This window comes from Fistularia commersonii, chromosome 17 (assembly GCF_037954325.1).
Source record: "Fistularia commersonii isolate RoL2024-O1a breed Wild chromosome 17, RoL_Fcom_v1.0, whole genome shotgun sequence".
NCBI classification, from domain to species: domain Eukaryota; kingdom Metazoa; phylum Chordata; class Actinopteri; order Syngnathiformes; family Fistulariidae; genus Fistularia; species Fistularia commersonii.
In genome coordinates, this window is record NC_141300.1 from 1,896,367 (window position 1) to 1,916,634 (window position 20,268).

The 20,268-nt window shown below is 53.3% G+C and overlaps 3 protein-coding genes across 3 annotated transcripts; all 3 read left to right on the forward strand.

Moving 5' to 3' along the window:
• The first annotated feature begins 994 nt into the window (after positions 1 to 994).
• Positions 995 to 11,032, forward strand: LOC147224699 (protogenin B-like). Its single transcript, XM_086162903.1, has 19 exons — positions 995 to 1,122; positions 1,422 to 1,721; positions 4,094 to 4,238; positions 4,322 to 4,455; positions 4,527 to 4,823; positions 4,896 to 5,055; positions 5,140 to 5,387; positions 5,685 to 5,849; positions 5,932 to 6,237; positions 6,482 to 6,667; positions 7,832 to 7,927; positions 8,021 to 8,207; positions 8,284 to 8,411; positions 8,481 to 8,651; positions 8,724 to 8,906; positions 8,988 to 9,111; positions 9,180 to 9,306; positions 9,385 to 9,468; positions 9,541 to 11,032. The coding sequence occupies exons 1-19, from the start codon at positions 1,041 to 1,043 to the stop codon at positions 9,835 to 9,837; spliced, it is 3,420 nt and encodes a 1,139-aa protein (XP_086019029.1). The 5' UTR covers positions 995 to 1,040; the 3' UTR covers positions 9,838 to 11,032.
• Positions 11,033 to 11,672: 640 nt separating this feature from the next.
• On the forward strand, positions 11,673 to 14,619 carry rsl24d1 (ribosomal L24 domain containing 1). The gene is made up of 6 exons (XM_086162899.1): positions 11,673 to 11,825; positions 13,802 to 13,915; positions 13,994 to 14,066; positions 14,142 to 14,205; positions 14,282 to 14,367; positions 14,456 to 14,619. The coding sequence occupies exons 1-6, from the start codon at positions 11,745 to 11,747 to the stop codon at positions 14,527 to 14,529; spliced, it is 492 nt and encodes a 163-aa protein (XP_086019025.1). The 5' UTR covers positions 11,673 to 11,744; the 3' UTR covers positions 14,530 to 14,619.
• A 663-nt stretch (positions 14,620 to 15,282) lies between these two features.
• arpp19b (cAMP-regulated phosphoprotein 19b) lies at positions 15,283 to 17,154 on the forward strand. The gene is made up of 3 exons (XM_086162900.1): positions 15,283 to 15,490; positions 15,955 to 16,077; positions 16,219 to 17,154. The coding sequence occupies exons 1-3, from the start codon at positions 15,446 to 15,448 to the stop codon at positions 16,387 to 16,389; spliced, it is 339 nt and encodes a 112-aa protein (XP_086019026.1). The 5' UTR covers positions 15,283 to 15,445; the 3' UTR covers positions 16,390 to 17,154.
• Positions 17,155 to 20,268: the final 3,114 nt, after the last annotated feature.

Here is a 20,268-nt window from a genome sequence, read left to right on the forward strand (position 1 = left end):
GGATTCATTCGGACTTGTTTTAAGGACATCAGCCTGTCGTGTGTTTTTTCCACTTTAATTTGGGGTGTGACTCAAATCCAGATCACTACGGGTTCATACATTTGATTTCCATCGATCATTTTTGTGTGAATTTGCAACTATGTAAAGAACAAAGTATTTAATAGGAACATTTCATTCATTCAGATCGAGGATGTCTTATTTTAGGGTTTTTTTGAGCAGTATATATATATATATATATATACACTGCTCAAAAACATAAAGGGAACACTTGAACAACACAATGTAACTCCAAGTCAATCACACTTGTGTGAAATCATAGTGTCCACTCAGGAAGCAACACAGATTCATTTTGACTTGTTTTAAGGACATTACATCAAAGTTGGATCAGCCTGGAGTTTGTTTTTACACTTTAATTTTGAGTGTGATTCCTAATCCAGACCTCCATGGGTTGATACAATTGATTTCCATGGATCATTTTTGTGTGATTTTGTTGTCAGCACATTCAACTGTGTAAAGAGCAAAGTATTTCATAAGAATATTTCATTCATTTAGATCTAGGATGTGTTTTTTAAGTGTTCCCTTTATTTTTTTGAGCAGTGTATATATATATATATGTCTATGCATATGTTTGCTTGTATATATATATATACATAAATAAATGACTGTACAAAAAATCCTTTATGGCCAAAACGCTCTTTAAACCAAAACAAGTATTCTTGTCGAAATGTTATTAAAATTCAAGTCCAGTTGCCAAGACAAGAATTCCCCATGACCTGGATGACTGAGAACTTCCGCAGACAAAACAAAAATGAACAATAATACTTTTCGATCACTTCTCTTTAGTTGAATGGAAGCAGAAACCTGGATATCGTTGTTGCTACGCACGACCCTCCTCTGCGCGTGCGCGGGGCATCCCCCCCCCCCCCCCCGCGCACACACACTTGCTCGTCTCGCCGGCCGTCCTCCTGCAGAAGGTCCTGCAGGGTCGGACGGACTACACGCAGCGGAGCGCCGGGGCGCCAACATGAACCTGCGGACAGATGGCAGCGTCTAACATGAAGATCCGGCATGTTCTGGTCCCGGTTCTGCTCCCGGTCCTGTTCCTGGTCCTGCCGTCGCCAGGTGAGTGTCCGTGCACGGTCTCATATGAAAACATTGAAATGTTGGTTAAAGGGATTCGTCGGGTCCCCCTGCACCCCCCCCCCCCCTCCCCCGCGGAGTCCTGCTTCCCCTCCGGATGCTTTTCTGCTTCCCCCTTCAGCGCCACAAACCCCGGACCTATCATTTTGGATATTTCCCATTGATTTCTGTTATAATTACACATTTCTTTCACTTTAGTCGCAGGATCAGTGCATGTGTGTGTGTGTGTGTGTAAAGTCCTTATCAGGGTTTTGATCGACATCCCACCCCCGCCCCCGCAGGTGTGTTGTGTTTCAGCGAGCTGTCCTTCATCACCGAGCCCAGCGATGTGACGGTTCTGCCGGAGGACCCGGTGGTCCTGGACTGCCAGGCCCACGGGCAGCCTCCGGTCTCCATCCGCTGGCTGAAGAACGGCCTCCGCCTGGACCAGAGCGAGCACGTGCGCTTCCTGGCCAACGGCTCCCTGCACATACCAAAGACGGCCCGGGGTGACGGCACTTCGGACGAAGGGTTCTACCAGTGCCTCTCGCAGAACAAGTACGGAGCCATCCTAAGCCAAAGATCTCGTCTGACTATCGCAAGTGAGTATGGACATTCGACGACGTCGGGACCTCGGGGGTTGTTAACCTGGAGATGGGAAGCAGATGCCGGGGTTCACAGCTGTCGCGGCGGTTACGGTTGAAGCCGGCGTCGACGATGGCTCGTAAAAACGCCACGAACAGTCAGAACCGAGTCCGTCCTCGGTCACCTTCCTGCGTTAGGAAAAGGGGGGTTTGTGAATTGATAACCCACCGAGGGTCCGTGCCCGGGGCTAGCAAGGCCGCGTTATTGTCCCCGCCGCTCGCCGCCGCCCCGTGTGAGCGCTGAATGGTCCGCCACACAGAGGCAACCCTGAAAGGCCGTCCGGCTTTTGTTTGGCGGCGCCCCTGAACGCCCCAGAAGAAAAGGCCAGGGTTTCAGGGCATTTGTTTGTCCACGTCAGCGGCGGGGGCCAGCTGCGGCCATTCAGCCGGATCCCGTCCGCCGCCGACACGTTTCACAGGTCTCAGTGGCCAAGTCCCGTGACCGCTGTCATGGTGATGGGCGGCCATCTTGACCAGAGGGCCGAGGGACCGGTGTCGGAGGTTTTTTCGGGGGGAAACGGTGATAGCGAACAACGTAAAGCCGTGCTGGAAGTGGAAAGCGTAGATGTGATCAGATCTTTGCAGATAACCCTTTCCTCCTATAGAAGGCCAAGTTTGGGCCGTGGCCACGTCTTTGTGAGAGAAAGGGGTTAAAGGTCGTGGTCATCTGCAGGCGGGGCTGGAGGACGGGGGCCCCCGCCCTGCTCTCCTTCTGTCCAGGGGTCAGGGGTCAGCGGCGAAAGCTATTGTGATGTCACGGCGCTGCTCCGACCGGGCCGCCCCGCTGTTCTTTCCCCGGGACCCCAACCCGAAACACCCCCGTCTGTCAGGGGCCCTTTTGTTGAGGACGGGTCGCTTTCCCCATTTGAGCCACTGCCCCGATTTTTCACAGAGAACGGGGGTGGAAACTCGTTTACAACCAGGAAGTGTTTACAAATAGGAGGTGTTCACAAACAGGATGGGTTTAGATGCAGGAAGTGTTTACAACCAGGAAGTGTTTACAAAAAGGAATTGTTTACAACTAGGAAGTGTGTACAAACAGGAAGTGTTTACAACCAGGGAGTGTTTACAAATAGGAGGCGTTTGCAAATATGAAGCGTTTATAACCAGGAAGTGTTGACATTACCAAGCGTTTCCACACAGGAAGTGTTTACATGCAAGACGTTTTAAAGCCAGGAAGTGTTGAAAACCATGGCGTGTTTTAGTGCAGGAAGTGTTTAAATGCAGGGCATGTTTACATCCATGATGTGTTCAAATGCATTTACACGCAGGACGTGTTTACGGCCTGTTTTTTTAGTACCAAAAAGTGTTTACATGCAGGAAGCGCCACCCCGCCCCCCTTGTTCATTTAAATTTCTCTGAACTAGCAAAATAAGAAGGTGGGTTCACGGAGTCCTGCTTTATTCCAGCCGTGATAGGCACCCCCAAACTCATCCCCACCATGAGAAGCAGCTTCTCGCCGAGTGAATGGATTCAGGGGTGTCGGGGGTGTTGGGGACGGCGGAAGGGGGGCTGCTTTTCAAGTGAACTTTGACCCCTTCAGAGAAACCTTTGTGCTGGTTGACCTCGACATTGATTTGCACCATAACAACAGAGGTGACCATATTAGCAGATCGGCTCGTCGAGGGCCCCCCCCCCGGCCCCCCTTGGTGGAAGCTTAGTGGAAGAGGGTCTGTCTGTCTGTTCTTTATTTTTCTGACCTTTTCCTTTAATTCTGCTGCTTGATGGGACCATTTAAACACAACGTACCGCTCCTTTGCCAAGATTTCGTCTGAGCCGGGGGTGGTCAACAACCTGGCGGCCCCTTCGCCATTCCCAGGAGTTTCAGTGGGAGAAACCGGGTGATTGATTTTCTTTAACGCAATATCGACTCCTCTCCTGTGAGCGGGGCTGGGGAGGAAGAGGAGGTGGGGCTGGGGTTATCACCTTGATGAGTGAAGGTCATTGTTCATATCTTAAAGAGGGTGTTCCACGCGGAGATAAGGGGGCCGCCCACAGCTCCAGACCATGGGAGGAGGTCTGAGTCCACCAGACCCGGATGCGACTCCAAGACCAGAGTCTAAGTGGAGCTCTGGGTCGTCCCCAGGAGGCCTCTTCTAATGCAAAAGTGAATTGATTACTTTTTTTTATCAACGACAAAGCAACCCCCACTTTCCCCCTCCCGCATTGATCCATTGATCAGAGCAGCTGGTCGCCATGTGACCTCAAAGCTCGCCTGCACAAAAGCAAGATCTTCAATGGCCGAGGAGGAGGAGGTCCTCGCCCGTCAGCGTTTGATATCACGCCGGGCGATCCTGGAGGTCTGAGGTTCTCGCTGACTGTCCCCGCAGGTATCTCCAGGGTCGCGGTGCACCCGACGTCGGCGGAGGTGGCCGAGGGCTCGGTGGCCCGCTTCTCCTGCGCCGTCACCTCCAGCCCCCCTGCCGCCATCACCTGGGAGCTCAACCAAAGCGCGCTGCCCCCGCAGACCGACAGGTAAAGCCGACGGTGCCGGGCTTGGCCTCTCCTCGACCCGTCTGAAGTTCGGCGTCGCTCACGTTTTTGTTATGTTCTCTTAGGATCACGGTTTTGCCCAACGGAGTCCTTCAGATTCACGACGTCCGTCCGGAGGACGCCGGGCGCTACCGCTGCGTGGCCACCAACATCGGCAGCCGCGTGAAGAGCCAGGAGGCGACGCTGACAGTCGGGCGAGGTGAGCAGACCCAAACCGGGCACCTTCTACGGCAGAGGTGCCTTGTTTTGACCCCTCACCTCCTGGACTAGATGATGGCCCCAAACCGCCGCAGAGGCCCAAGATCATCGCCGGGCCGCAGAACGCCACCGTCTCCCTCCACCAGACGGTGGTGCTGGAGTGCGTGGCCACCGGCAACCCCTGGCCCATCATCTCCTGGAGCCGGGCCGACAGCAAGCCCATCGACGTCTACAAGGCCAAGGTGCTTGGCAATGGGAACCTGGTGATTGGAGATGTCAACTCTAAGCACAGCGGGGTCTACCTGTGCAGGGCCACCACCCCCGGGACCAGGAACTACACCATCGCCGCCGCAAACCTCACCGTCCTGGGTGAGTAGCTCGAAGCAAGCGAGCCGAATGCCCGCCGACCGACATGAACGTCACCCGTCCGCTCGTTTTCAGTGCCGCCGTCAATCGTGGAGCGTCCGGAAAGCCAGACTCGTCCCAGGGCCGGCACGGCCCGCTTCACCTGCCAGGCCCAAGGGGTCCCGCCCCCCCGCATCAGCTGGCTGAAGAACGGCCAGGAGGTCCACCTGAACGGCAGGATCAAGATGTACAACAGGTACCTTTTGCCGAGATCGGCCGTACGCGCGGGTCATCGAGGGGCTACGTGATGGACCGACGGTCCTTCTCTGATCCGTTGCAGTAAACTGGTGATCACCCAGATCATCCCAGAGGACGACGCCATCTACCAGTGCATGGCGGAGAGCGAGCTGGGCTCGGTGCTGTCCCTGGCCCGCCTCATCGTGGTCATGTCCGAGGACAGGCCCAGCGCGCCCAGGAACATCCACGCCGAGACCATTTCCAGCTCCGCCATCTTGCTGGCGTGGGAGAGGCCGCTCTACAACGCCGACAAAGTCATCGCCTACTCCGTCCATTACACGAAGGCTGAAGGTGAGCAGGCGGGAGCGCCGAGATCGAGGATCTCCAGAAAATGCGAGCGGCGTTCCTCGCCTCTGCTCGGTCATGGCAGAGGGCCGAGCTGAGCCCGTCGTCTACGGCCCTGATCGTTCTTCTCAAGGCTCGACAGACAGGGCCGCCTTGATTTATTGCTGTGCGAAGAGAAGATCTAGACACGTCGGCGTGGTTCCCCCGGAGGAGATGCCTGAGTCCTCCACGAGAAGGGGCACCGCCATCATTGCATCTCTGTTTACAAGCACAACGTCCACCTTAGATGTTGATGTCTCCTAGGTCTGAACAACGAGGAGTACCAGGTCGTCATCGGCAACGACACCACCAGCTACATCGTGGACGACCTGGAGCCCGCCCGCAACTACACCTTCTACGTGGTGGCCTACATGCCGATGGGAGCCAGCCGGATGTCCGACCAAGTGAGCCAGCACACGCTGGAAGACGGTGAGAGGCCTTTATCTTCCGGCTCTGCTCGCGCGAGCCCGTTAGCGTTAGCTTAGCCGCGGGCGTTGTCCTCCCCCTGCAGTGCCCCTGCGGACCCCGGAGCTCAGCCTGACCAGCCGAAGCTCCACGGACATCCTGGCGAGCTGGCGGCCGCTGCCCTCCAAGGTGAGCCGCGGCCGGGTCTCGGCCTACCGGCTCTCCTTCCGCACCGCCGCCGACAGCGGCGTCACCTCGGTGGAGCTTCCTCAGAATGCCACGGAACACCTCCTGGAGGGCCTGCAGCGGGACACCATCTACCTGCTGCGCATGGCCGTGGCGACCCGCGTGGGCTGGTGCGAGCCATCGGCATGGACGTCCCACCGGACGCCCAGGACCTCCGGCGGCAAAGGTAGCGTAGAACCAGGTTCTCCTGTGGTTCCGGTGTGGTGTGGCAGCATTCGAACCTTTGGCCTTCGCTGTCAGTGATGTAGGAGGCGGCTCCGTCACGGCTAGTAAAGGGGAGGCCCGGGGCCTCTCGAGGGGAGGTTTGCAGACCGCTGGCCTCCAAAGGCCGAGTTTGACGCGCAGCGGGCGGGACCACCTTCTCCCACCGCTTCGTGGAGTAAACGTTCTCCGATGTCCTCCCTCCCCAGTGCCCTCGGCCCCGAGTCTCCACCTGGAGGCGCTCAACTGCACCTCCGTCGTGGCCCGCTGGCAGCCCCCCGCCGACCCCGTGGCCGTCATGGGCTTCCGGCTGTGGTACCACGAGGAGGGCCAGCCGGAGCAGCCCGTGATCCAGCTGCAGCCCCGGACCTTCTCGCGCACCATCGGCGGCCTGGGTAGGTCCTGCTCTGCTCCCTCCTGAGTGAACGTCGAGGTCTCCGGACTCACATCTCCGCCAGTTCTTTGTTTGGTTTTGCTCCCATTTGCTCCCCCACTCAGTCCGGCTGCAGTACTGAGCCAGATCGGCCTCCTGGAGGTCAGAGGTCGGAGTCCAGATGTCCCTCCCACTGCCGTTTCCCACCCCGTGGCTGCATAATTATCCCCGGCCATTGTGTCAATGCCCCCCCCCCAGCCGGACACTGCAATACACAAACGGCCCCCCTTGCCCCCCCCCCTTCTGGGTTGGCCATAGTCGGACTGCAGCGGTGACCTCTGGCCGTGAGACAGCAGTCTTAGATTAGTGACCCCTCCTGTAAATACCCCCCCGTCCATTTACGTCCCGAGGGGGGGCAGATAAGGGCCGAGAACGAGCCCTTTCCTGGTTTTGCCCCTCCGTTGCCTCTTCACCCTCCACTAATCCAGAACCTCTCTGGTATTTTGGTTGGTTTTTTTTTTCCTCCCAAGTCCGAGGCGACAACGTGAGGGCGGCGGGAAGAACATGAAAGGGGGAACAAAGGGGACCCGGCTCAGATACCCCCCCCAGACCCCCCCGGCTGGCCCCCCTTCTGGTCCTGGCCCGGATTCCTTCTGTTCTATCTTGGCCTGACCCGCTGACCCCAGTCAAACCCCGCCTCCAATCCCCTTCCACCCATGGTCCCATGGGCTTAGAACCCCAGCAGCTGAACGGCCCCCCTTCTGCCTCGACCCCCCCCCCCTCTCGCTGGTCAATACCCAGAGGCTGACCTTTGACCCCAGAGACATAAAGCAAATCTTAATGCTCCTCGGAAACGTCCTGATTTAGGAGCCGGGGGGCCGCGGCAGCTCCCGGGGTCGGAGCTGGAGGTGTAATTGTATATTCCGGGGCGGAAGGTTCCCACTGCCCCGAACCCCACCCACCCCCTCACAAGTTTGCGATTTTAGCTTTTAGCACAAACATGGCCTGAGAGGGCTTTGAGAATTTCCATCGTCCCTATCGATCATGAGGGTTGAGGGACCACTCATTGCTCACGCACGGGGAGGGGTCGTGGACATGTGGGGGTTTCCCATGATCCTGTTGAGCCTCCAGCCGTGGACTTGAATTTCCTGAAGCCCCCTAGCTGATACTCATCTTCTCCTTCCAGACCCCAGGAGAAAATACCACGTGAAGATCCTAGCGGTGAGCCCAGCGGGCCACGGCTACCAGACGGACCAGACCGTCAGCACGCCGGGATGTGTGTGTGAGTGCACGGTCTTATCGGGTCACAATGGAGCCCCCTCGGGATCAGGGTTCACGGTGTGTGTGTGTGTGTGTGTGTGTTTGTGTGTATTAGCGGCCAGAGACCAGCCGGCAGCCACACCCCCCTCCCCGGACCATGTGACCATCCTGGTGGGGAACTCCTCTGAGGTGACCCTGCGCTGGAGCCGTCCCGCCTTCGCCCCGGGGAAGGCGGTGAGCTACACGGTCCGCTGCACACCCGTGGGCACGCACGACGCCGGCGCCATCCGCTATCTGCAAACGTAAGCTAGCGTCCCTAATATTCTGGCTGGCTGGCGTACGCCGGACGCGACGATTCACGCTGTGTTTTGACAGCAGCACGGAGCAGGGCGCCGTCGTACAGAACCTCCGCCCCAACACCCGCTACGAGTTCGTGGTGCGGCTCCACGCGGACCAGACCTCCAGCCCCTGGAGCCCCGCCCTGTACCACCGCACGCCGCCGGCAGGTAGGTCACCCCCGCCGCCGAGCCTCACCCGGGTTTTTTTTCCAGGAGCTAATGTGGTCTCCTCTGCAGCTCCGGGCCGGCCCCCGGCCGGCGTGCGGGCCACGCTGATTGAGGAGGACACAGCACTGGTGTCCTGGAGGGAGCCCGCCGAGCCCGACGTGGTCGTCACGCGCTACACCATCCTCTACGCCTCCCGGAGGTCCTGGACGGCCGGCCTCTGGCAGACCCTGCACAGAGATGGTGAGGAAGAAGACGAGGCCCGTCCGACGGGCGGGTTGCCGCTCCGGTCTAAGCTCTGCCTCTCGCCCGCAGCAAGCCACACCATGGCTCTCCTGGAGAAGCTGGAACCGGGGAATGTCTATCTGGTGAAGATCTCCGCCTCCAATCAAGTCGGCGACGGGCCCTTCTCCAAGGTGGTGGAGTTAGCCCCGCGGCATGGAAGCAGCCATCGTGGGACAAACCCCCGGCATGCCGCCGGTTTCCCGGACGCAGCAGGTGGGAACGGGCTTCCGTCACAGGAAGGTCACGTGAAGGTGGAGGTCGCTGAGATGATGACAGGCTGTTCCCGCCTTCCAGGGTTCTCCGACGGGCTCTACCACATCGACCAGCGGTCCATGACAGGCATCATCGTGGGCGTGAGCATCGCCCTGGCCTGCATCGTGATGTGCGCCCTGATCCTCATCAGCAAGGGCAGGCCCAGGTATGGAGCGGGGCCCGGACCTGGGGAGGATCTTCATCCCAGAGGTTCATAACACTTCTGACTTTCAGGAAATCCCCCGGCCACAAAGTTATCGCGGTTCCACCCGGCTCAGGAGGAGGACCACGCTGCGGTTTCTCCACGGAGAACGCCGAGGCCCTGATCCCCATGATGAACCACCACTTCATGGACGCCAAGGTGAGCCATCAAGCATGGGTTCTCCACCATAGAACCCTCCAAAAGAAGGACCCTCACCCAGTTCCCCCCCTGTTCCAGGGTGGATCACGCATGGTGGCGGGCGGTTCTGCACCGGCAGGCGTCGGAGACCGGAGCAGAAGGTGGCCACTGCTCGGTGGCGAGGTGGGTTCCCCGCCGCCGTTCTCCATCGCCGCTCCGCCATGCGCGAGTGACCGGGTCGGTCTTCGTCCTCAGGCAGAGCAGAGGGTCGGTCTCTACCGGCCTGGACAGACGATCCTGAAGTACGAGGAGCGACCATCCGCCACGCCGCCGCCGCCGCCAGCAACCCAGGAGCCGTTCCACTCGGAGAGTTCCCACAGCAGCCAGGAGACGGGAGACTCTGGGAACTTCTCCAATGAGGAGAGCAATGAGGAGACGAGCGGCCCGCCGGATCCCTGTGGCCCCGCGCCGGATGATGACGTCGCCGTCACAAAACATCCCCTCCGTCCGGCTGACGCCCCCCGCCTCTGCTCTGCCTCCGACTCCAGATAGCAGCTGGAGCGCCTCCTTCTTCAGATCTACCTCAGGACGTCCGATGAATGTCAATTACAAACCCTTTTTTAATATTTTGGGAACCTCCTCACCTGCGCGTGACGTTTCGTGGACGCGGCCTCAACCAAAGCTCACCTGTGATGAATGTCCACCGCCAGCCGCCGTCGGCTGTATTTATTTTCCTTCCCGCGGCCCCGCCCTCCGCCCGGACCTTCCTACCTCCATTTGACGTGACTACCTCCTTGTCCACCATGGCGCATGCAATATGACCTCGGGGCGGGGCCGCCGGACCGCCATCTCCCTTTTCCCGCCCGAGGGTCTCCCTTTGCTTTTTTGTGTTTTCGCGGTTGGAAAAGCTTTCGGAGAGAGAAGAGGAGAGAAACTAAAGTGCATTAGATGTTGTGGAAGCGCCATTGCGACGCCGACTTCCAGCTTTAACGCAGCCCCAACGCCGAAAGGGCTTTGCAGACGAGACCCAAAGAGAAGATCGAGTTCGTACCCAAAGATTCTCCCATCGCGCCGCGGATGTTCACCGCCGCAAACCAAAAACGCCGGTGTGCGTGAGTGTGTGTGTGTGTGTGTGTGTGTGTGTGTGTGTGTGTGTGTGTGTGTGTCCGTCGGTTTGAACGCCTTCCGGTCAAAGCTTTACACCCACCTGCCTTCCGGGCGACGCCCACCACGCTAGGCTCCAAAGAGTTGTCTGCTTCCACGCGACGTGTGAAGAGCAACACAATCAACTTTGTACGTCTTGTGATCCAAACGTTCTCGACCAAAGATATGTTGAGTTTCCTCCTTTGGGTTCTTTTCTTTGCGGTTTTGATTTCCGGTGGTTTTAACAGCTAGAAAAAGGCGTTTTTGTTGTTGTTGTTGTTGTTGTTGTTTTTTAACCTATAGGATTGTTTTCTTTAAGCTCCAGATGTCCAACACTGACCTCCCATCTTCTCGTCACCTGAGGACCACGGTTTCGTTTAGATGTTTCCCCGGCGAGGACGCCGCCGGTGCCTCCTCGCTGACCTCTCAGGCGCCAGATGTAGATCTAGAGCGTAGAGTTAATTGTTATAATTTAAATTATGGTTTCCTGGTTTTTCTCCTGCTTTTGAACGTCTTTTAAACCAAAGTGAGCAACGAGACAAGAGTATTTTAAATGTGGAATTGTTGCAACAGAGTTGTTTTTATTATTCTGGAGATGATGGAACATTAGATAATAAATTGGTTCATTTCCTTCTCAGAGTGTCTCTTTGATCTGATTGTCCTCTTTGTTTTGGGTTCATCTGCTCGTGCAAGGTTTCCGGCGTCTTTGCTGTCTTTGTTTTTTTTTTCGGAATGTGGAAAAGCTAGGAAGAAAACAGGGACAATAGAGAATATTAATCCATTCATCATCTATGCAGTTAATGCTGCAGTCAGGCTGCTTTCATCCTGGATCCATTGCAACCATTCACACATCCGGACGATTCAGGGTCTCAGATAAGAAAAAGAGTGACCTTTCAGTTTAACAGTGTCCAACGGGGAGCAGCAACCCTCCAAATTTCAGTGAACTTTCCGATTGTTAAAATTTCAGCAACCACAGGATAACTGATGTTAAAGATTCAGTTGTCCTGTGTTTATGGAATTTTGATCACAGGGTCCAGAAAGCTCCATCCTCCTAACAATCAACCTCAGACACGTAATATTGGGCGGGGATTCAATTAAAAGAAGATTTAAAAGGATTAACGCCAAAGAATTGAAGTCACTAAAGTCGCGGTGTTGTTTTTCCTTCACCACTTCCCCTCCCGTCCACAAGGGGCAGTGTTGCGACCTCATGCTGTTTTTATTTCCTGCTTCCGGGGAGAGGAACCGGAAGTGGGGCGGAGCCAGGCGGCTCTATCTTCCTGTTGTCGCCGCAGAGCGCGGCGCGTCTCGCTGCCAGGATGCGTATCGAGAAATGTTACTTCTGCTCGGGTCCGGTTTACCCTGGACATGGCGTGATGTTCGTGAGGAACGACTGTAAGGTAAGAGCCGTGGGGGAGCTTCGTTCGTGCTAACATGCTAGTAACAATGGCGTAGCTTCGTGCTATCATGCTAACAGCGTGTGCTCGCCTCTTAGCACACGTGGGGTGGGAGGGGAGGGTTTCACGAATTGGAATCGATTTCTGATTGATAAACCGGTGAGGTGATGGTTCGTCCACGCGTGGAAGTCATCGATTGTCACGTGTAGACCGGAGTGGGGAGAACGTGTCGGACATTTAACTGAGAGCGGAGCCGCTGCGCCCCCTGGCGGACAAACGCCTGAACAGCCGCCCGGACGCTGCCGTGTTGTTGTTGTCGTGACGCTTTACGGCACTGTCGTGATTTCATGTGTCGTTTAAACCGCTGCTTCTTAATTATTTACTGATACGACTCCTTTTAAGCAACAAAGGAGATGAACTATGTGTGTTATTTTAGCCCTGGCCAAGTTCTTCATTCACAAAAACGGAATGCAAAAATGTTTCCCCCGATTTTACGCTCTTCATAAACGATTTTGAAGTATATAAAAAATCCGTGAAACTTATGGAAAAATCCAAAAAACAGAAAATATAAAGTTTGATGTCTGAGATTCCTTGTGAACCACCAAGTTATATACATATTATATTCCCCTTGCAAGTGTTTTTTTTTCCGATTTATTTATTTATTTCCTTTATTTTATGTTTCCTCTAGCATTAAACATTTCTCACAAACCTTTAACACAGTTAAGTGGTTACATACAGAACGAATGTCCTAATGTCCTTTCCTCCCTCTTGGTTGTTGCATTGACATTCGATTCTACCTTGCCATTTTTATTTGTACATATGTGTATCTGCTTATACTATTTACGTTAAAAAAAAGACTTGGACTCAAGTCACATGACATGTTTTGCAAAAAACAATATTCTGAGTCGACCCTTCTTAGCAGGAAGTAAAAATAGCGCCCCGCCGCTCCCCGAGCAGCGGTTTGTGTATAAAATTATTCCGTGTACACCTGGATAGCATTCCATCTTTATAAACATTAAACAAAAGCAAAAATAGAATTATAGATCAATTTGAAACAAAGAATAACATTTTAGTATAGAATGCAACAGAAAAAATTAAAAGTTAAATTTGCCTGAAATTTAAACTAAATCAATCCTTATTTAAACTATTATCACTTTTTGATTGACTGACCCATTTGGAACTGAAAAACAAAATTAAACAAAATCAATAAATAATAAATTCAAATTAATCAGCAACATTAACTCAGGAGCACACCATAGAAAACACTTTAGACTACAAAAAAAAAAGAATAAAACAATTTGTGTTTGATTTTGTTTAAATCAAAACGAGGAAGTCCAGATTAATGGCCACAATGAGCACGTTTTGCAGTGCACAACTTTTCAAAGCAGGGTTCGAAACGTTATACTTTTAGTTCATAGTAAACACGTCGGTCTTTCCTCTCCCACAGTGAAGCCAAGTGCTACATAGGCTTTGTCATATCTCCTCGTCTTAGCTTTCCTACAACATAGAGCTAATACTCTGCGCACTTTGACAGTGAGCGTGACACTGCCACCTACTGTGGACGTGCGATTACACTTTATTGTGGTTCAGCAAAAATACACATGCCCCCTTGACATCGCACTGTGGATGCACCCCGCTGTTTGAGAAACAATGTGCTAACCGGATTGTTTGGAGTGCTTTTATTACATCAATGTGTATTTAAGAGTCTTTTCAAACAAAAACGGGGAGTTATTTATCCTTATCCGCTGGGTAGTCCTTTGTCGGCGTGATCTGTTAGCTAGAATAGCATCAGGAATGGGTCCATCAGAGGGACAACACAAGTTCTGGAGATACAGCTTTGGGCATGGACTGAGAAGGGATGTGAAGATCTGCCTGGCAGGAGGTCTGGAGGGAAAGAGGACAGGAAGTTGGTTCATATGAGCGAAGAAGATTAGATGGAGACAAATAACCTTGTTTTTTGTTCCCTTTCCTCCCAAAAGTCGTTCAGATTCTGCCGATCAAAGTGTCACAAGAACTTCAAGAAGAAGCGAAACCCCAGGAAGACCAGATGGACCAAAGCCTTCAGGAAGGCGGCGGGGAAGGAGCTGACGGTGGTAAGACTGGACCCGAACCCCTCTGTAGTATCACGTCGCTTCCCTCCTAGAAACGCTAACCCTGAGCCTGTCTTGCAGGATAACTCCCTGGAGTTCGAGAAACGTAGAAACACACCCGTGAAATACAACCGGCTGCTGTGGGACAAGACGGGTATGGTGTCAGAGGTCTCCTCAGGGTTCATCTGCATCGCGCTTGTACTGAATATTTCTCCTTAAATGTCCACAGTGGAAGCCATGAAGAGGGTGGAGGACATCAAACGCAAACGGCAGGCGAGATTCATCATGAACAGGTGAGTCGTCAGCGTTTGAAAGCCGACGAGCCGAAGAGCTACGCTCGCCCTGACGCCCCCCGTCTCCTCCCCGCAGGCTAAAGAAGGGCAAAGAGTTGGAGAAGGAGGAGGCCATCAACGAGGTGAAGAAGAACATCCACCTCATCAAAGCGCCGCACGCAGGTGAGAAGAGGGGGAACGTGCTTCATCCTGGCCAGCGCCTGGAAACCAGAGCAGAACCCTCATTGTTGTGCCTCTGTGCTTCTCACAGGAAAAGCCAAACAGCTGGAAGACAAGATGGTGCAGAAGCTGCAGGAGGACGTGGAGATGGACGGCGCCGAATAGAGCGGAAGCCCGGGAACGGGCAGAACCTCCACCTTGTAATATACTGTGTTTTTTGTTGGGTTTTATGACATTAAAGTGCTTTGAGTGACAGCTATCTTTGTTCCTGCACACACACACAAAGTTGCAGTCGAGTATCTTCTCTGCGTGAAGTAGTAAAGCTGCTCCTCCGGAGATGTGGAGTAACACCAACACGCTAGCAGAATAACCATGCTCTGGTCCGGAAGCGGCCGGATGTTCTCAGAGGACGAGGAGAAGCTTGTGGACGACAAAAGGCTACGAGCTTCAAACCTGCTGCTCAAAATCTCCGACTGATCCTGGTTTGTCTTCGTCAATAAGGGGAATGTAGACGACTGAGATGTTCAGTGAAGTTAAGATGTTTTGAAGACGCTTTGTTAAACAATCGGAAAATACTGTTAAACAAGATGAACCTGTGGTGGGGTGATGACCACCTTGTAACAGCAAGAAGGTCCCATAGTGGGTGGGTGTGTGTGTTTGTGGAGTCTCCATATCCTCCCTGTTTCTATGTGAGGTTCTTCCAGGTCCAGAACCGTGCAGGAGGTTCATCAGCAACCATGCACCTGTTGACTGTCTACATTTGTGGACCTCTCAGCCAGCACAGGATAAGCGTTAAAGATGCTAAATGCGTGAATGTAGTATTTTTTTTGGAAAGGTTTGAAGTTAAGACAGAGGGTTCACGATGGATGAGGGCAGGGCCAAACATCTGAAGCGTCCCATCGATGTCTCTGCGGATCGACTCTCCGCCCTGTTGCCGGCCAGCCTCTATGGAAGAGCCGCCTGACAACCCGCCGCCTTCGCCCGCCTAATCGCCGCCAGTGTTAGTAGCTCCGTCTCCAGCGAGAGCCGCGGGGACATCCACGGACTAGAGGGGGAAGGGGGAATTGGTCTGAGCCCGGCGATGTCTGAGGAGATGGAAGGAACCAAGAACGCGGAGGAGCAGCAGGTGAATCTCCATCTTAGCCGTAAATACAGGCTCGGCGAGCTAGCATATGGAGTCGGCTTAGCTAGCAATGCGTTAGCAGTCGGCTAGTTAGCCTTTAGCTCGCTTTAGCTTCTCCGGAGGATGCTACGAGCCGAGGAATAAGCTAATTAGACACCTTTGCGGGGCTCAACAGCCCCCTCCGCCGGGATGGACGGCTTCGAAGTTTCTATTAATACGGATAGCAAACGTTTTTTGGGGGTGAATTTGCGTTTTAGGTCCCGCGGTTCAACTTGACAATTTAAAAGGCAAGCAGCAGGAGTTTCCCCCTCATGGCGGCGTCTGTTGGGAAATACGCGTCTGTTCTGCGGAACCCCCTCGGCAGTGAGCCGGGCAGAGGAGGGTTAGCGTCACCGGGGACTTTTTGTCCACCCATCCATCCATCCATCCATCTATCCATCCATCTCACCCACTGTGCTCCTCAACAGGAAATGGAGGACAAAGTCATCAGTCCGGAGAAAGCCGAGGAGGCCAAGCTGAAGGCCAGGTACCCCAACCTGGGGGCCAAGCCGGGAGGCTCGGACTTCCTGAGAAAGCGACTCCAGAAGGGGGTAGGTACCTCCCGATGGGGGTAGTTCTCCCCAGAAGGGGGTAGTTCTCTCCAGTAGGGGGTTGGTCCAGGGGTCCCACTTGGGGCGCAAACTCACCCCTCGGCGGTCTCACTCCATGGGTGTTTCCTGTCGTCCCTCCAGCAAAAGTACTTCGACTCGGGCGACTACAACATGGCCAAGGCCAAGATGAAGAACAAGCAGCTGCCGTCGGCCCCGACGGAGAAGGCCGAGATCACGGGGGGCCACATCCCGACCCCCCAGGACCTCCCCCAGAGAAAGACTTCCATAGTGGCCAGCAAACTGGCCGGCTGATGGCGTTCTTGTCCACACTTTTGTTACCATTCCACCCCCTCCTTTTCTTCTCCCGCTCCCCCCGATTCAAATCTACCTGCCTTTTTAATGTGCCCCTCACCCCACCCGACTCCCCCAAACCCCGTCAGGTACCTGGCAAACATCAGCACTACGTTGTCAGTGAGTTCTACTGGGAGGGAAGAGTAGTTTCACAGGTTTTCCAGGAAGTTAAAAGAGGAATTTGCTGTAAATGTTATGGATCATGTAAGTCCCCGTTGATGGGTGGGGGGTGGGGGTGGGGGGGTCCAGCGAGGAGACCCTGTTGCTAATGAATGAAAAAATAGCTTCTCAGATGTGATTTACAAACTCCACCCCCTCGATTTGATCACCTGGATGTCAGGTGTACGCCGACGTCGCCTGGAGACTTGTATGTTTTAAATGAAGTGACACCCCCCCCCCCCCCCCCAGTCCAATTGTAACCACTCTGTCGCCACCTGTATTTGAATTCATTTCAGCTCACCACCACCACATCCTCCCCTGACATCCAAAATGGCCTTAAAAGTAAAGAACCGTCGTTCCTCTTGGGCAATATTTGCCCCCCCGGCAAGGCGAAGCCCGGCCGGGGATCCCGTCTGTCGCTGCTCCTCCGGAACCCTTTAGGATTTTATGGATAAAACAAACAAACAAAAACAAACAAACCTCCTCCCACCACATGTCAGGAGTGTGCATGTGATCTCGTGCACGGTCGGACCCGGCCGTCTGTTTTGTAAATAAAATAGTTTTGCATAATACCCTGATCTGGAGCTTTCTTTGCCGGTTGTGTTGATTAACTGTCAGCTGATGGTTTTTTATCTGAACCGCCTCTCCTGCCACTTGACAAGAGCCATCACACACAGTGACATACAACCTTTCACCCTCTCATCCACGTGTCTGGATAATTCAGGGCCTCCAATGTATCTACTCCTTGTTTTTGGACTGGGTGGAACCTCGGGAGAAAATGGAGAAACCTCACAGAACCCAACCAAGAACCTTCTTGCTGTGAGGGGGACATCAGATACCCCCTTGTGCGGCTGCACAGCTCCTCCACCTGGACAAATCCAAAAGCAGCTGTGTCTGCAGACAGCTCCAACTCTCCAGTCGCCCCAGACCCTCAGCACCAACCAACGTCTGGAAAGCTGGATGAAGACGACTCGAGACCTTCGATGGGCAAAGAGAAGCCCTCCAAAGAAGGCCTCGCCAGTAGTCACCACCCTCCTTGGCCAGCCAGGAGGAACCTGAACAGACTGGCACCTTCATCCAATGAGGGATGCAGCTGTGGACACAAGACCGAGAAGAATCCTGTCCCATCAGTTTAGAATGCAATGGACTCCAAGAAGAAGATCAGGATTCAGGAGGATGCTGAAGCGCATTAGCTTGGAGACAACTTGTCTGTCTTGTCGGGGCTTCATGTGCCCCTCAGAAGATCTGAATCAAAGAACCCCGCCTCCAGTCAGGCATCCCGTTCACAATCAGCAGGACATGACAGATCCACTGTGTGACATCACGGGTGCCTTTTGCGACATCAGGGCCGCTGCCACCTTTGCGCAAGACCGACGGCACACTGCGGGACTCCATGGATGCCAACCGGCGGAGGAGATATCTGACTGTTTCCATTCGGGTACTCATCATGTCGTCACTGTCCGAGGAGAACCACGCCCCCCCGCTCTTCATGATTCTGGTCTACACCCTGATCTACAGATGGAACCTTCCCAACTGCCTTCGCTTCCTCTTGGCCTTCTAGGTGCGAGCGGTGACCGGGCAGGGTGTGAGGCGCCGCTCCTGTGGCGTTTTTCCCAGCTGAAGATATTGAAAGTAGTCCCTGAGTAGACTCCAAGCCCCTGATCTGCATCCTGCGCCCCCGGTAATAGTCACGTAAGTCTACATCACATCCAAGATGGCCTTCCTGACACTCAAAAAGGTCATTTTCAGGATGGCTTCAACTGCAGAAGGTTTTGAAAGTGACTGCAGACCGCAGAGTCTGCAGCTGCAGCACATGTGCCAGGCCAATAGGTGGTGCTGAGGTTCAGTGATGAACTAAAACAGGCACGCGCATGGAGACACTTCCTGTCTGGGTGCCATAACAAATGTGTGAATTGCAGGGAGTGTAAACATCAACAATGGCAGGCAGCGAAGTGTTTGTATGGGCCGACAATGAGGAGGAGGTACTGCTTGGAGACCCTGAACTACAAGGAGGGACAACTTCAAGAGGATGTGGACTAGGGGTCATCAAAGTACTCTGGCGTACTCCAGAGAACTCTGGAGTTGTCTGAGGTACTCTGGAGTTGTCTGGGATACTCTGAACTCTGGAGTTGGGGGCACTCTGGAGTACTCTGGAGTTGTCTGAGGCACTATGGAGTTGTCTGGGGTGGGGGTACTCTGGAGTACTTTGGAGTTGTCTGAGGTACTACGGAGTTGTCTGGGGTACTCTGGAGTTGTCTGGGGTGGGGGTACTCTGGAGTATTCTGGAGTTGTCCGGGGTACTCTGGAGTTGTCTGGGGTACTCTGGAGTCCTCCATTGTTAAGGTTGACTGACCCATGTATGGCAACTAACTGCAAACTTATAGAGCACTTCAGCTTTCAAGAGTGGTGGTGGTGGTGGGGTGCCGCCAATCTGGAGGTTGTCGGCTCAATTCCTGGATGATCCTGCTTGCATGCCAAGATACAAATTGAATTTGTTCCAGAAGTGGGTTTGTACGTTGAATTTTTTCATATCATAAATTAATTTTCCCAATGCAGCCTCAGGGCGGCACTGGCCCGTATCTCTCCAACGCCCCCATGTAAAATAACAGTAAGCAAAGTAATTTGCCCCCCACCCCAAAACTATCGAAATAAGGATATTAATATAGAAAAACCCTGAAGGAAGGATATTTAATTATATTCATGTGCGATATTAGTCACACATACACCACATTGGTGCTTTGTTATTATTTGGTGCTTCATTTCCATAGAAAGCATCTTTTTTCTGGGTTCGCCACTTGTTTTCTTTTGGCCCGTGTTGATTATTAAAAAAAATACACAAAATAAGCACAAAGATATACAATGATGCCATCCAAGAGATAAATATATACGAGATATATATTAATTTCTGGTTGGATTCCTGGCTGCTCTTACTGTGTCCAAGTGTTGTTGAGCGAGACACTGAACACCGAACTGCTCCCCGGCAGCCTGCTGCTCATGGTTCATCCATGATGCCTTCAATGCAAGGGATTAACAACGTATAATAAAATTACCAACCGATCGGAATTTTCAAACCTGTCTTGAACAAACCCGAGAACAAGCCCTCGGTTGGCAAACCCACGCAAACAAACCAGGGGGCGCGAAACGCCGCTTGGAGTCGGCGTTGTTCACGCCGCTCAATATCGCATTCTGCTCTTGATACGCTTTGTTTGTACTTTTTCCACTAAATTCTTTTCCTCATGATGGAACATCTTGCTACGTGACCCACATGGATTCCTCAGCTCGGGGAGGAAAAAGGACAGAAAAAAACAACAACTCCCCCTCCTGGAAATTTTCTCTTCGTGGCAACTGGACTTCAAGTGAAGAAATTCAGGTCCAGTTGCGACGACAAGAATAGAATCACAAATATCAACGTTATTATGATCAATAATGTCAGTGGAGGTTCTCAGTCATCCAGGTGATGGTGAATTCTTTTCAAAATCTTCTTGTATTGGCAACTGGACTTGAATTTCTTCACTGGAAGACGTTTCAACCGTCATCCCAGAGGACTCTTGTGGTTCCGATGACCTGTGAGGAGTTTTTCGAATATAAATGTCAGGTTTTTGGGCGGATGCAGGTTATGGTAGCTTGTTGTGGAACTGGAAGAGTTGATTGGATTTGTATTATTTATTAATGTATATCTGT

Excerpts from the sequence above, each read along its gene's own strand:
- LOC147224699 (XM_086162903.1), top strand. The coding sequence starts at position 1,041 with ATGGCAGCGTCTAACATGAAGATCCGGCATGTTCTGGTCCCGGTTCTG. Across the intron at positions 1,123-1,421 it reads CCTGGTCCTGCCGTCGCCAG|GTGTGTTGTGTTTCAGCGAG; the intron begins GTGAGTGTCCGT and ends CCGCCCCCGCAG. Across the intron at positions 8,208-8,283 it reads GCCATCCGCTATCTGCAAAC|CACGGAGCAGGGCGCCGTCG; the intron begins GTAAGCTAGCGT and ends TTTTGACAGCAG.
- rsl24d1 (XM_086162899.1), top strand. The coding sequence starts at position 11,745 with ATGCGTATCGAGAAATGTTACTTCTGCTCGGGTCCGGTTTACCCTGGA. Across the intron at positions 14,067-14,141 it reads GCTGCTGTGGGACAAGACGG|TGGAAGCCATGAAGAGGGTG; the intron begins GTATGGTGTCAG and ends AAATGTCCACAG. Across the intron at positions 14,206-14,281 it reads GCGAGATTCATCATGAACAG|GCTAAAGAAGGGCAAAGAGT; the intron begins GTGAGTCGTCAG and ends TCCTCCCCGCAG.
- arpp19b (XM_086162900.1), top strand. The coding sequence starts at position 15,446 with ATGTCTGAGGAGATGGAAGGAACCAAGAACGCGGAGGAGCAGCAG. Across the intron at positions 15,491-15,954 it reads AGAACGCGGAGGAGCAGCAG|GAAATGGAGGACAAAGTCAT; the intron begins GTGAATCTCCAT and ends GCTCCTCAACAG. Across the intron at positions 16,078-16,218 it reads GAAAGCGACTCCAGAAGGGG|CAAAAGTACTTCGACTCGGG; the intron begins GTAGGTACCTCC and ends TCGTCCCTCCAG.